Consider the following 14,876-nt stretch of genomic DNA (forward strand, 5'->3'; position numbering starts at 1 on the left):
GTGTGTGTGTGTGTGTGTGTGTGTGTGTGTGTGTGTGTGTGTCTAGGGTCAGGGGTGGGGTGGGGCGCAGGGGGAGTCCTCTGGCCCTCAGTGCCCCCATCCCCGCCCTTGGGCCTCCACATGCTTCTTCTCTGAGGTGGGCATATCCCCAATGCTTTGGGGGATCAAGTACAGCAGAGCACAGACTTCTGCCTCATGGCAGCACTTCCTGGATGCAGGTGCTCTCCTCCGCCTGGCTGCAGGTACCAAGGGCAATCGCTGCTCACCCAGGGCTGTCCAGAGCAGCCAGGAGCTCTACAGCCAGAACCGCCTCGCCGCGGTGTGACCGTGGTGCCTCAGGTTACCTACCTATAGCGTGGAAACCGTAAGCACGGAAGCCATACTCATGGGGGTCTTGGGAGGTCTTAGTCCAATGAGACCTGTGTTGCCCCCGCCCCTCGTGCCGTGCAGGGAGCTCAGTAAATGCTGTCTAGTTCTTCCCACTTTGCAGCACAAAACTCAGGCCTGGTTTCTGGGCCTCCTGCAGGCAAGAAACCAAGGCAGGGCTCACTCCCACCCCAAGTCTTCTCCAAACGCAGACCCGCAAACTGCCACATCAACTCTCAAGAAGTTCAGGTGTCACCCCAAGGGGTGGGAGTCCGAACAACCACACACTTGACTATGGGCAGGAAGGAAAGGTCTTGTCCCTTTTTGCAGGTCAGTCAACCAAGGCTCAGAGAGACCGAAGGACAGTGCCCGGGAGGTATCTAACAAGATGTCGTGCCATGCCACACACAGCCACAGTGACACACTTGTCCTCACCAGTCAACAGTGCCCACTGGTGCCACTGGGAAGAATAATGAGTTGGCGAAGGCAAGAACAAAGCTTGAGGCTCACCGATGACGGCGAGGCGACCACGGTGCCCTCAAAGGACCTGCTTCTGAGCCAGGCAGGGAAGGGAAGGTGCCGACACTACCCTCCGTTTGCCAAGGTCCAGAGAGCCCTTCAATAGAGAGGCTGGGGCTGGAAGCCAGGCTGTGGGCCACGCACTGTGAACACAGCACCGCCTTGTGAGTGTGCCACATTTAACACTTTGATTTTCTGCCCTAAGGGGAAGGCAGCCACACAAAACAATCCCTCTCGGTGGCCTTCCCCAACAGTCTGCAGGGCTCTGTACAAACTCTTCATTTTCCTACCAACTTGTGGTAGGTCTTCGCTCATTTGACAGATGAGGAAATTGAAGCCGGAGGCACAAAGGTCGCACAGGGAACAGGGCAACCTGGGGAGGGGCAGTTGTCAGTCACGGCCCTAGTCCATCCCTGGGCTCCTGGCCTCGTAGGTGGCTGTCTCCAATGCAGCCCAAGGCTCTTATGCCCCGGGAGTCCCTGCGGGGTGCCACCGGGCCCCTCTGCCCCACCTCCAGGTCCAGTGTGCACTTGGTCCTCTGCTCTCCCAGCCACGGTGAGACTGGGGAGAAAGTGCTGCCGTCAAATCAAGAAAGAGAAAGACACTGCTTCTCACGGAAAGCTCAGCCAAAGAGTCAAATGCTAAGTATGTGCCTAAAGCACTTCTAGTTTTTAATTATTATTAGTTATAATTATCTGGCTGGGCTGACAGCAGCAGCACAAAGAGGCAAGGAAATCGGCTCCTCAGTTACCTGCTCTTGTTAGAACCTGCACACTGCGACCCTCCTCCCTCTTTCTCTTCCTAGTTAACGCCGTCGTTCTCTTTCCCTCAAACAATATGGCAGTGCATAAATGAATGGAGGAAAAACCGAACCTCACCTCTGCGTGGGCAGTCAGGTGTAGACATAACTACTTGGGATGCATATTGGCAAATGGGATTGGGGTTGGACCAAAAGGCTAGAGAAGGAAGTGAAAGGAGGGGAAATCAAGGAGGGCTTCTCAGAAAAAGGGTCATCTGAGCTGGGCCCGAAGGACCAGAAGAAAGGCGTTAGAACAGAAGGATCAGCAGGCACTGGCGCCTCTGGGAAGCATCCACCTCCCTGAATAGGCAGGAGCAGAACGGTCCAGAAGGATGCAACGAGAAGGCAGCTGTGCCCTCTTGCTCACCTCCTCCAGCCCCACTATCCGTTTTCTGTTCCTAGAACACTGTTTAAGACTCTTTGCCCTGGCTGTTCCTTTTCCTGGAAGGTGCCCCAACAACTCCCCTAGCAGACCCCTTCTTAAGCTTTGGGCCTTGTCTAAAATGCTACTTCCTCAGAGAAACTGCCCCTGACCCCCTTACCCTTACCATTCTCGGAGGGCAGTGGTGGAATTCCTACCTTCCACGTGGGAAACCAGGTTCCTGAGACCTCACCAATGTACCTCGTGCACAGCCACCTGACAGTGCAGGCTTGCATGTTGCTATGATGAACTGCTTTCACTGGGACTTCCAGAGTAAGACGGGAAAGAAAAGCCCCGTGACTTACTTTTGAAAATCAACCAGTGAAAACCCTATGGGGATCACTGTGTTCTAATCTGCAAACTGTCTTGGACATGACAGAGGAGGAAGGGGCAACGCTGTGCTCCAAAGTGCAGGAAGTCACCATGAGTCGGTGGCTAACTAGACAACATCGCTTGCTCCTGTCCTTCCCTAACCTCCCCCTACCCCAAACACACCACCGCTCTGTCAGGACAGAGTATTTTCCTATGTTCAGAACATCACTGTCTAAAATCACTTAACTGGTACACTTATTGAAGGTAAACTCTGTGAGAACAGGGGTCTGAGTCTTGTTGACATCTTTTAATCTGTCTCCTGGCCCTACCATCATGCCCGGCACATAGTAGGTGCTCAGTAGAGGTGTGCTAAGTGAATAATGGATGTCAGAGAAGCTTGAACCCAGTGTTCTCTGGGCTGGATAGGGAGGGTCCCAACTGGAGCTCAGGCTACATCTTAAGTCCACAGAACCCTCCCCTGGCTGGGTCCCAGGATCTAGCCTAGCAGGGCCAGGCTCACCCCATGTTACTTGTTAGAATACCTAGTTCTGTCTTTAATCAATTGTGATCATTTAGCTGGAAGCGGTCTGATTAGGTACACACAAGCAAACAGCATGAGCTAATCCTTTAAATGTGCCCGCTCAACGCTGGGCTGACTGCGTTGCCACCACAGGCCCAGCTCAGAGCAATGCTTCCTGCAGCCCCTGAGCTGTCAATGAGGGAGTGCAGATTCCAGGAACGGAACAGATCCGCCAGTGCTCCCAGCTGAGCAGCGCCTCCTTGAGACAGCCAGTCTCTCAAGGAGCACCCTGTGCTGGGCCTGGCACCCACACTATCTCCAGGGTGCCATCAGCTCTATCAAGGAGGGGACCTCAAGCCTCTACTCCCTGTTACATCACAAAATCAAGCCCCAGGTTGCCACGCAAAGTGTCAAGGAGGTTCTTGTTCACTCACCGTCTCCGCGATGGCACGGATTCTTCCCCCTGCCCTAGCTGCCCACAGCAGGGGGGTGTGCAGCGAACCCTCCAGCCCCCGGCTCTCAGCCCAGCAGCACACCTGGCCCAGGGCCTTCCCACCTGGGCTCACCCCAGAGCAGATTTTTTTATATCCCCTGTTACTGTGACTTATGCTACCTTCTTGGCCCAACTACTAAAATAGTTTCTGGGTCCCCTGACAATGAAGGCTTTTTATAGAGCTGTACTGCAGGCCTCATTTAAATCTATTAGCTCATATAAATGGCAATTTATTTAAACTTCGGAGGGTTTCTGCTTGCCTTGGTGGTGAAGAGAATCTGGCTTAACCTCTGGCTCTGCCACCCGCTCATGACCCTGGGCAAATCATGTTAAGTCTCCTAAAGCCCTAGCTTCCATATCTGTAAATGGAGACAAGAATCCCTGGGCTGTGCTGAAGCTGCCCATGCACATGCTTAGAGCAGGGCGTGGCCCATAATGGCACCCAGGGGTTGAGATGTTGGGACTATTTCTTGCCCAATTTCTACCTCTCCTCGGTCTCCTTGTGCCAGGGAGGGAGGAGTGAACTCTCAGGGTAAGGCGACCTCTACCCCAAATCCAGGGACAGATGGTTAAAGCGATGGTGAAGAGCGGGCTGCTCTGAGGCTCTTGGGAAGGGGCAAGGGAGGTGCTACCCATGCCCAGCATCTGCGGATAACATGGCCTACAGAGACAGTTGGGCCAGCCAGGCAGAGCCTGCCCCTGTCCTGGTGGGCTCACCCCTGGCAGGGGGCCGACAGAACCCCAGGCCTTCATCTGTTGTGGCCTCAGGCTGGAAAGGCAAGGCCCCAAGTCCTGACATTTGCAGGGCCTCCCACACTCCCCGCCCAACCTGCCCGCCGCCCTCCACAGCGCAGATGCACAGCTGAGGAAAACAGTCCAAAGAGAAGGCTCCAGGCAACAGCACTCAGTGGCAGCAGAGGAGGGAGACGAAGCCAGGTCCACCTGGGCCCACTGCTCCAGTGTGGGACTCCTATGTGTGCACATGGCCCTGAGGCTTGGCTGAGTGCCACAGAGGAAGGACTTGGAGCCGGCTTTGTTCAAACTCAAGACAGAAACCATAAACTCATGGCAAACCCAAAGTGTGGGGAACTCCACAAAATCATCTCTTAGAATCACTACCTGTGTCCTCCAATCGTCTAAGAAATGAGTGTTGGTCATAATGGCTGATAGCACTTCTGATGCCCTTCCTATGTGCCAGGCAGCTGTTCGATACTGTAAGTTAGGAACTATCAATAGCACACGTTACACACAGAGAAACCAAGGCTCACAGCTGGTAAGGGGTGGAGCCATGATTCAATTACAGAACCACTCACACACAGATTGTGCCTTATTGTGCACGTGCAGTGGCACACATCTACCGACAGGGGCTCCCCCATGAGGCAGCATCTGCTTTCTATTTCCAGAAGGTTTTTAATGCAGCTGACAGAGTTTCTGCAGCCCAGGCTCCTCTCCCCAGAGAACACCCTCTATTTGCTGGCTTGGATTGTGTGACGCCACGCCCTGTCCAGCTCACTGGAGCAAGAGTGGACAACTGACTTTACTTAAACAATCAGAGTCCTTATTCCAGGGATCTAGCATCTTAGCACCTAAGGTGTAGCTGCAATCTGCAATTAAAGGGGCCTTCAAAAGGTATGTGGAAAAATTTCATTATATTTTAATTCAATTTTTCCAGGCACTTTTGGAAACATTCTTGTAACACTTCTGGGTTATCTAGATGTTCCTTCTGACTGCCAATCCACATGTTAAATCCCCTCGGTTGAAATACCCAGAGTGTCTGAGCATGGCTTACCCAGAGTAAGCCACCTTCCACTTTGTATGGAACAGTCCAGCAACTCCGGCTAAAGAGAGAGAACAATACAAGACACAAAGAAGCACAGAGAAGGGGCTAGGCGGTCTCTAGAGAAAACAGGAGTGCCGCTGCCCAGGTTTAATTACACTTGATTCCTAGGAACAGGGTATTTGGAGATCCAATACCACGTTACGCTCTTGTCGTCCCCAAGAGCGTACAACAAATTCCTCTTCTTGCTGACTTAACTCCAGAGAGTGATGCCTGAGTCTTGATTATCACAGACCAAAATCCACATTCCTTATGTCTGCCTCATAGAAGTCCAGGGACACTCAAAGCATTTTTAAAAATCCTCCTCTATCTAAAAGAACATAAAATGCTTGAAGACAATGGTCTTCCATCTCTGCTGAAACCCAGCTTCATTTACTCCTTGTGAACAGGCCCAGGAAGGCCCCCAGGAAGTGCCAAGGGCAGCAATCAGCTCTTTGTCCAGGCTGGAGTCCCTGGTTCCATGCCACGGTATGTGTGTGTATGTGATGGGGTAGTACAGAGAAACCTCTTCTAATCTCCTCTATTTCTTGCCTCCCACCTCTAGTCCCTGGCAACTACTTGTCTCTTTGTTCCTCTTTATTATTGCCTTCTTCCAGTATGTCAGGTAAATCAATCCTTACAGTAAAGAGGCTTTTGAGTCTGGCTTGTTGCATATGGCAGTTGAGATCCACGCATGTTGCTGTGCTTATCAGTAGTTCTTTGTACTGTGTGACACTGTGTGGATGTAGGTCTGATCCATTCCCAAGAGCAGAGGACTCGCTGGTTTGGGTCCTTACAAATGAAGCCGCTATCGTCATTCATGTAGAGGTTATTGTGTAAGTAGTTGTGGGGTTGCTGGTCTTATTTCACATTTATGGTTCACTTTGTAAGAAAGGCACACACCACATTGCCATGTGGCCACACCACCTGCATTTCCATCAGTGACCTGGGTCAGGTCCAGTTTCTCGACATCTTCATAATCCTTGGGCTTTTCAGTTTTGACTTGGTTGTAGTCACTTGAATAGGCCTGTCGTGTCTTCACTCTGTGGTTTTCAGCTTCATTAAGGATGAATGAAATTGAGCATCTGGATATTGTCTTTGGTGAGATGTCTGTTTAAATCTTTGCTCACTCTTTAATGCTTTTTCTTTGATCCTCTTTATTACTGAATTTGAAAACTTCTTTATATATTCTGTAGGCGTCTTTTATCAGATATGTAATCTGCAAACATCTTCCGGCGTGTGACTGCTCTCTCCAACAGTGTCTTTCAAAGATCCAACTTCTTACATTCTCCGTCAGTGTGTCGATTAAGTAGTGCATCTCCCCCATTTAGTTTCTCCTCTTGGTGGGAATAAAATCCAAATTCCTAAGCTGTCTTCCCTGCACTTCTGATGCTTCAACTATTTCCAGCCACAGGCCCAATTCATGCCAGTCCCAGTCATTTGTTAATTCACGATTTCTTACACACACTCTCTGTAAGTGGCCCCTCTCACCACACAGGCCACACCTCAAATGCCACTTCTGAAAAGAGGCCCTCTCTGACCACAGACACCAAGACGTGCCCACCTTACCTCCACTCCACTCGATCCCACTGTCTACTACGAGAGGGGGTCCACCAGAAGCTCAGGAACAGAGATCCTGTGGATGCTTCTCTGCCTGGTCACCATTGTCTTCTTAATCCTCCTTAAAGTGCCTGGCACAGAGTAGGCCCTTCATACACATGCTGTGACCAAATGAACAGCAAAGTCTAGTCCCGTCTTATGCTCCTAGTCACAACATGAGTGGTCCTGTCCTACCGCCTATAGCAGTATCGCCACACAATCCTTCTCCAGAACCTCAGCTCAGAGTCGCGTGTGCCCTGAGTCTCTGCATATGATTTCAAATGACCCCGGGTGGGGAGAGCCAGTCAAGGCTTCTATAAGGGCAGAAACTTTGGCCAGGTCCTGCCTCCCAGGGTCCTGCCCAAATCCTCACAATGTCATCCCAGGTGACCAGCACACGGGTCTTTTCTATACAAGCAGAGCTTCTCGGCATAATGGCTATGAAAACTGTAATGCCTGAAAAAAAAAATCCCTTGTCTCAAAAAAAAAAAAAAAAAAAAAATCAGAAAATTGCTATTCCTGCTACTTAACGAAAGCCATTATTTGCATAGATTTGGCATTGCTACAACACTTTCACATTTAAATGGTCTGTAATTAACATCATTAATTGCAGAAAATAGTGGCTCATTAAGGCTATAATTTACCAAAGTTCTCAGGATTTGAGGATATAACTTAAAGGTGAATGGGTTCACCCAGGAAACAACCATTCTGGGCTTTGCTACCATCTGTGTGCAGCCCTGGAGGGTGGAGTTGAAGTAAGCGCCCCACCCAGGCCCCAACATAGCTGTGTGAAAGAGGTGGACTGCTGGACGCTGAGGGCCAGGAAGCTCCAAAGGCAGGCTTATCCCTCTCGATTCTGGTGTGCAGAACAATGTGCAGGCTCACTCAGAAGATGGGAAAGCCCAATCACAGCTTAGGTAGATGGACAGGACCTCCTTGGGGGCACAAATGATTCAGCGCTTGATTACGAACCAAAGGGTCAGTGGTTTGTCTCTCCAAGAAAGAAAACCCTGGGGATCTAGCTCTGAAAAATCAGTCGTCCTTGAAAACCATGTGGAGCACAGGTTCTCTGCCGACACCCATGGGTCACCAAAGCCTGGAGCTGACTTGATGGCACCTTTAAAAAATGTTTGTTAATGTGTTTAAAGGAAGCCTGCAGAGCTGGGCTATAAAAAAAAATCTCATTTGTCAGGGGACCTGAGGCCTATTTTGGTAGCTGGGCCAAGCAGGTAAGGTGGGTAGGGTAAGGCAGGGCAGAGACTGTACTTGGCAATAGGAAATGGGCACAGGCAGTGTATAAATGAGGAGGTTGCTTGGGTGGCACACCCAATCACTCTTCATCTTCCATCCCATGGCTGACCCTGCGCATATCTTCAATACAGGGGAGTGTGCCCTGCACGGTCAGAGGTCAGTCAGCCTACCCTCTGTACCTCCTCGAGGCAATGACTAGCATCAGCCCAGGCCTGGCTATGTGGGCATCACAGTGAGGTGGGGCCTGCCCTGTCACAGGTCACAGGGTATGTGCCCCAGCCACGCCTCAGACAGGTTCCCATGACAGAAATCCTGTTGCTATGTGGAACGCAGTCCTTAACCGCCATAGGTGAGATAGGTGCTCCTTTTTCTGCACTTCATGCGCTGGAATTCTTTCATAGTATATTGCCACTGGCTCTGCCACTGGGTGCCTTCTGGGCCTCTTATTGTCTTCAGTGTTACGGCCCTTGAACCTGATACAGCTCTTTTCTTGCAGCCTCCCTATGCTTTTTCCTGCTTCTTTTTTTCTGACAAATCATTGTGGAGCTGGCTGCTTATGCACACAACTCCTTGTCAACTTTGAGGCATGGCCCCTCCCAGAAACACATAGCAACAGGGTTTCTATTATGGGAACCTGTCTGAGGCACGGCTGGGAGAAAGAGTCAGAGACCATAACTGTGGCGAGTCAAGCTGATCCCAATGCATGGATATCCTATAAGACGGAATAGAACTGCCTCAAGGGGTCTCCCAGGCTGAAATCTTTACAGAAACATAGTACATTGACCGATGAAGACCAAGTAGACTTCAAGCAAAATTTAGGTACTGTGCAGAAACCAAGGTGCAGTTTGTTGCTAATCTGTAGTGCCCCGCACTCACCGTGTGTCCTTGAGTTGAACCTGCTATTGTTCCTTCTCTAGGACCCGTGAGCATCAAATTCTACTTGCTTTGGGGCCTTCTTGCCTGTGCCTTGAGTTCTTTTGCTACACCTTACAGACCACTCACAAGGGTCCCATGTGGCTTAATCTTGGAGCCCCTTCGCTGCCAAGGGGGAATCAAACACCCAAATACACTTGCAGAGGGATGTGCGAGCAGCTGGGGCACTCACCTGCAGCTCGGTCTGAAAGAAGAACTTCTGTGGGCACTGCGAGCAGTCGTAGATCTTGTCCTCCTGCCCGTGCACTGTGAAGATGTGCTGCTGCAACTTGTTGGCCTGGACAAAGACTGAACACAGACACGGTGGTCAGGGGCAAGAGGCTGAGGATGCCCAGCTCTTCCCAGCCAATGTAGCTGGGCAGGGGTACAGTTAGCACACAATGAGTTATGGGGCACACTATGAGCACTTTTGAGAGGAGGCTCTGGAGCCATATGTGCTGAGTTCTGCCACTACTGACTGTGCTACATTAATTAAGTTACTTAACCTCTCTGTGGTTCAGTTTCTCTGTCTGAAAAATGGTGATCATTAAAGCATGTACCTCATTAGGTATAAACTCTCTTTCTCCCCAAAAAGTGGCTAGTGAGTTTGAACTGCCAACCTTGTCGTGAGTAGCCCAACGGTAATCCAATATGCCACCAGGGTCCCTATACCACGTGGTTAAGAAGATCAAATAGTTTAATACTTAACATTTAAGAGAAGAAGTACTTAAAAGATGGCCTGGCATGTAATTACTCTAATGACGGTAAGATTAGTCCAGTTTCCATCCAGTCGATTCTGACTCGTGACAACCCCAGGCATGTCACAGTAGGACTGTGCTCCGTGGAGTTTTCAACTGGGTTGCAATCTGCAAAGTCCCCAGTTCTTAACCACCAGCTGCTCTGTGGGAGAAAGATGGGGCTTTGTCAACAGTTACGGTCTCAGAGACTCACAGGGACATTTCTACCCTGTCCCATACGGTCAGTATGAGTCAGCACCGACTCTCTGGCAGTAAGGTTCAAGTTTCAATTCTCTGGAAAACGATCACCAGACTTTTCTTCAGAGGGGCCTCAGGGCGGACTTGAACCACCAACTTATAGTGAGCAACTGAGTATACGAACCATCTGTACCAGCTACGAACGAATGAATGTCAGCTGCCAATCTTATGACCTCCATCAGCACGTACCAGGTGCTTTCCACTTGTGAAGACCTTGAGGACAGCAAAGGCCTGTAAGGTAGGCACTGTGGCCATCCTACTTTACAAAAGCGGAACCCGAGGCACCAGGGTTAAATGACGCATCTAAGTTCTGTTGCCAACAGGTGGCAGGACCAAGATGTGAATGAGAGGAGCTGAGCACAGGGTCTGGAACTCAGAGGTGCTCAACACATGCCCGTTACTATTCTTGTGGCGGAGCTGGTTGTCAGTGACCTAGATTGGCAGACCTGGCTGCTGGGGCTCCTTGGTGCCGGCCCCCAGCTAGCCCCCATGGTGCGATGCTAACAGATGGGTGCGGCCTCCTGAGATAGAGTGGGAAGAGATACCAGGGTGTTCCAGGACTCTCAGGAACCCCAGGACCATATGTGAAGGGGGTTCCATAGCCCTTCCTCCGGCCCGTCATACAGCAGGTAGCCGCTCTGGCTTCGCAGTGGTAGGAACACACAGCGTTCAGGCCCTGGGTGAACACAGGAGGCAGCCCCCAAAGCAGCTGTGTGTCTGGGAGGTGAGCACTTCAGAGCTCCCCTCCCGCCAGGCACTCTCCCCAGGGTGGGTTTCCCGCCGAGGCAGACAGCAGATGTCAGGGAGGCAGGGGAAGGCCAAGCTCCCCCACGCACACCGGCTGCCATCTGGGCAACAAGAGGGGCCTCAGAGCCCCTGAGATTTGCCTTGGGCCAGGACAGCCACTCGCTGGGCGGGCAGCCAGTCTACGGGTTGGGACCAGGCACTTCGCTGGAAGGGCTGGCCTTGCCCCCTCCAACCTGGATTGGGCAGGAGCCGAGAGGGAGCTGGGCTACTATAACCACATTAGAACAGAGGAGGGAGCCAGGAGGTATGTGCAGAGGCTGGACAGCTCTGGAGACCAATGTGGCTGAATCAATGGCAGGGAGACTGAGACTAGAACAGAGAAAGGACTTCCAGCCCTCCTGTGCAGGGTGAGAGGAGTAGCCAGAGAGCAGGAGAATGGAGAGGCAGCTCTGTGAGGAGGGAGGGAGGCAATGATCTGGAGAAATCCCCACAGATCCTGGGCCTCCGCAGGCTCCCAAAGGGAAGGGGAGGGGGCGTGCTAGAGTGAAAGAATCAAAGGGCTGGGTCTCCGGGTTCTGTTCCTTGTCCCTCTCCCTTGACCCTGGGAGCAGTGCCTTACCTGTGAAGCACACGGGGCACTTGAAGGTGCCGCCCATACCCTCGAAGCTGTGCTCAATGAGGTGGCAGAGAAGCTTGGCTGGGGAGTCGAATGTCTGGTTACACAGCTTACACTCGTGGTTGATGCCTTCCTCTGCAATAGAAACCGAAGGTGTCAGTGAGCCTGCATCCCAAATTCCCTGGCCTGCGTCCACCAGGCCCCCAATAGCATCCCAGTGTCAACCTCTCCTTGGGCCCCATCAGCAAGGCGTGTTTTTGTTCTGAGTGGTGTAGCCCCTGGAGGCGTCTAGACCCATGGGGGCCAACTCCAAATATCTGACTTGTGAAGGTATCAGTGGCTCTCATATCTCCTACACGTCATGCAGACAATGGCCAACAGTGAGGAATCCCAACCACATCGCAGTAGGGAGGGAGGCGTCTAGGTCCCTCAAACATTTATTATTTGCACAGTAACAGCCCAGTAGCCCTAAACTCAGGGACATCTGTGGACAATGGTAGAATGCTCACACGCCATGCAGGAGATCCACGTTTGCACCTCAAGCACAGCTACCCGCAGTCCCTTTGTGCTGGCTCTCATGTAGCTGGGATGCTGAACAGGTTCAGTGGAGTGTCGGGACAAGATGGACTAGGAAGAAAGGCCTGGCCATCTAGCTCTGAACATCATCCCAGGAAAACCCTATGGATTACAACAATCTCCTCCACGGCTGGTCACAGGAACGATGCAGGACAGGCGGCTTTTAATTTTGTGGTGTGTGTGGTGCATGAGCTGGGGGTGGCCCAATGCATCTAACAAGAGATACCTGGCACTTTGCTATGAGGCGGGATTCCACTGGAAACGAAATGGAGCATGCCCTGTCTACATCCTAGTGGTGGGGGAGAGAAACAACAAATACAAGTGACCACGACACCCACCATACGAGGACAGGAGCAGCGAGAGTGTAAGCACTCTGAGAAGACGGGTGAGAGCAAAGGTCTGGTCGTGCTGGGACTTCAAGAAGCACCCCCATGTCCCTGTGTGCCTAGAACCTCAAGGGACAGGGAGCAGTGGGGGGCACCTAGTGGGGGTAGGAGCAGGGCAGCCACTGGAGCACTTTGGGGTCTTACTGTGTGTGTGCTGGACACCCCCCAGAAGACATCACAATAAAGCAGTAATATGCGTTCTTCCTTTGGAAACAGATGGCAGCCCCATGGATTGTGGACAATGAAAAAAGTCTCACTCCTGCTTGCAGATCCGAACAGCGCTCAGTCTTCCCACTTGGGAGTTCCTGTGACCTCAAACCTTCACACAAAGGCACTGAGGGCCATCATCATGCCACGGTGAGGCAGCTTGGGGCTCGGTAGGGGCCCTCAATGGACCCAAGCCAGCCTAGGTTCAAATCTGGACCCTCCCCCAGCTAAGTTCCCTGAGTATCAGCTCATCTTCAGTACAAGGGCAGCCTGTGTCCTTGGCACAGGGACACGGGCAGCGGCAGCGGGATGGTGGCTGTAACCCAGGCGGCCCAGTGGTCAGTGCACGTGGGAGAGTTTGCCCCAGTGTTGGAACTGCAAGGATCTCTGGCAGGTGACACAGCCTCTCTGGACTTCCGTTTCCTTTTCTAAAGCACTCAGTAACAGACTTCCTCCAATCGTGCATGTGGGAAGGCAATGGGTTAATCGCTAGAAAGACAAAAGAACAGGCCCTGGCATACAGCAAGTACTCCATAAGTGTTTTCAGCCGGTCGTGGTGATGCTAGCTGGAATATTATCTGGGGCAGTCAAGGACGTGGACACTCCCTCAGCCTCCCCTAGGGAATCCGCCTCACAGAAGGCACCAGGTGCTCTGAATCACCCTCCAAGCCAGGAATTAGGCAGCAGAGGGGCTCTGCCGGTGGCAAGACATGAACACAGATGGGCTGAGGCTCCTGGCGAGTCCCTGGGTCCCCAGGCCCTGGCAGGGGCTGGCAGGGACAGCAGGCACTCCCCTGGTCCAGCCGTCCCCATGCCCCAGGGTATCACACCCCAGAGGCACATACACAAATGTGTGCAAGTGGGCCTGTCCCACATAGACCACTGGCTGGAATCTACCGGGTGTTTTTCAAGCCCCTGGAGCCCTGGCAACTAGGCCACATGCACCTGACAGAGACTGGAGCACAGCTTCCATTTATACTCATGAAAAAAGAATTCATTGACAAGTTTTGGGACACGGGGTGGGCCTGGTACACTTGCCGCACAGGCCCACGCACGTCCTCCACTTCCCTTGGGGAGCCTCCGATCCTAATTAGAGATGGCCTACAGTGTGGGAGTCTGCCCCAGAGACCTCTGACAGGCACACACGTGCGCATGCACACATGCACTCTCCCCGCCCCCCGCCCTACACACAAATACCACTTTCCCGTGCTGCCAGTGAAGATGGGCTCGGTGAATGAGTGAGCTACCCCCACGACATTTGATATCACTGCTCTACGAGAGTCTGCACACTCTTGGACATGTGCAAGGGAACAACCATATTAAAGGTGCTAGAATGCTATACTATATAAAGGCTATAATAATTTATGACAAGTATGTTACCATTGTTGTTAGGTGCCAGATCTATTCCGATGCAGATGCACAGTGGCCCTGTGTGACAGGGTCGAGCTGCCCCATGGGGTGTTCGTGGCAGTCATCTTTACGGGAGTAGATTGACAGATCTTTCTCCCATAAAGCCACTGAGTAGGGTTAGCAGCAAAGGGATGGTTAGAGCCCCCAGGACTTCTTTCATCTCTGAACATTAATACCAACCCAATTTTGCTGAGAACACTGCGTTGATCGGAACCAGCAACAGGTTCACGGAAGTCAAATCACCTGCTGAAGTAACACACTCAGAGTGGTGCTGAGTACGGCAGGAAAACAGCCCAAGTGTCTGAATGTCTTCTATCTGTACACCACCTCCAGGCAGCCAGCCCTGGTCTTCCCAGTGTACACCCCCACCCTTCCCTGGACAACATGGGCTGCTACTGGGCTCATTTAATGATAAGCTGTGAGTGTTTCTGATCCCATTAACTAAGATGTGGCACAGGTGAAGTCTTCTCCTTCTACAGCCCCCAGCGGGGACTGGGATCCACGGAAGAGCTGCCCACAGCCAGGCCTCATGAGAGCTGGCAGTGTGGATTAGTAGCTCTCTGCCGGGTTGGAGGCCTTTAACCATTAGGCACGCCATCCCCCAACAGCCCCCTTCCCCCCTATCCAATACACTAACAATGCAAGGACAAAGAAGGCTCCTGAAACTTAGAAATCAGAGAAATCATGTCTGACAGTTACTTCCCGTTTTCTGAGTGCCACAGCAATTCATCAGCCGCTCGCCACTGATTCATAGCTACAGCTCCACCCGATACCCACGTTCATAAATCTGTGCACAGCCAGGCAGCTGGGGAGGCAGGCTACACGGTGGCCCAAACCAGGGTCCTGGTTAAGGTTCTGGGCTAATTAGACCCTGAGCCTACATAGACCTCTACACACACACACACACACCCTCTACACACACACACACACA

General features: G+C 52.0%; 1 protein-coding gene across 3 annotated transcripts in view; it reads right to left on the minus strand.

The window, feature by feature from the left end:
* ZNF423 (zinc finger protein 423) overlaps positions 1-14,876 on the minus strand; it is a 362,848-nt gene that overhangs the window by 33,746 nt on the left and 314,226 nt on the right. For all 3 annotated transcript variants that reach the window (XM_004704685.3, XM_045293660.1, XM_045293659.1), the window contains 2 exons: positions 11,370-11,501; positions 9,202-9,317 (listed from right to left, as the gene is read on the minus strand). In XM_004704685.3, the coding sequence (XP_004704742.1) occupies positions 9,202-9,317; positions 11,370-11,501 (248 nt within the window). The remainder of the gene's footprint in view (positions 1-9,201; positions 9,318-11,369; positions 11,502-14,876) is intronic.

Source organism: Echinops telfairi, unplaced genomic scaffold (assembly GCF_000313985.2).
Source record: "Echinops telfairi isolate 266 unplaced genomic scaffold, ASM31398v2 ScPeMD7_2291;HRSCAF=2852, whole genome shotgun sequence".
NCBI lineage: Eukaryota > Metazoa > Chordata > Mammalia > Afrosoricida > Tenrecidae > Echinops > Echinops telfairi.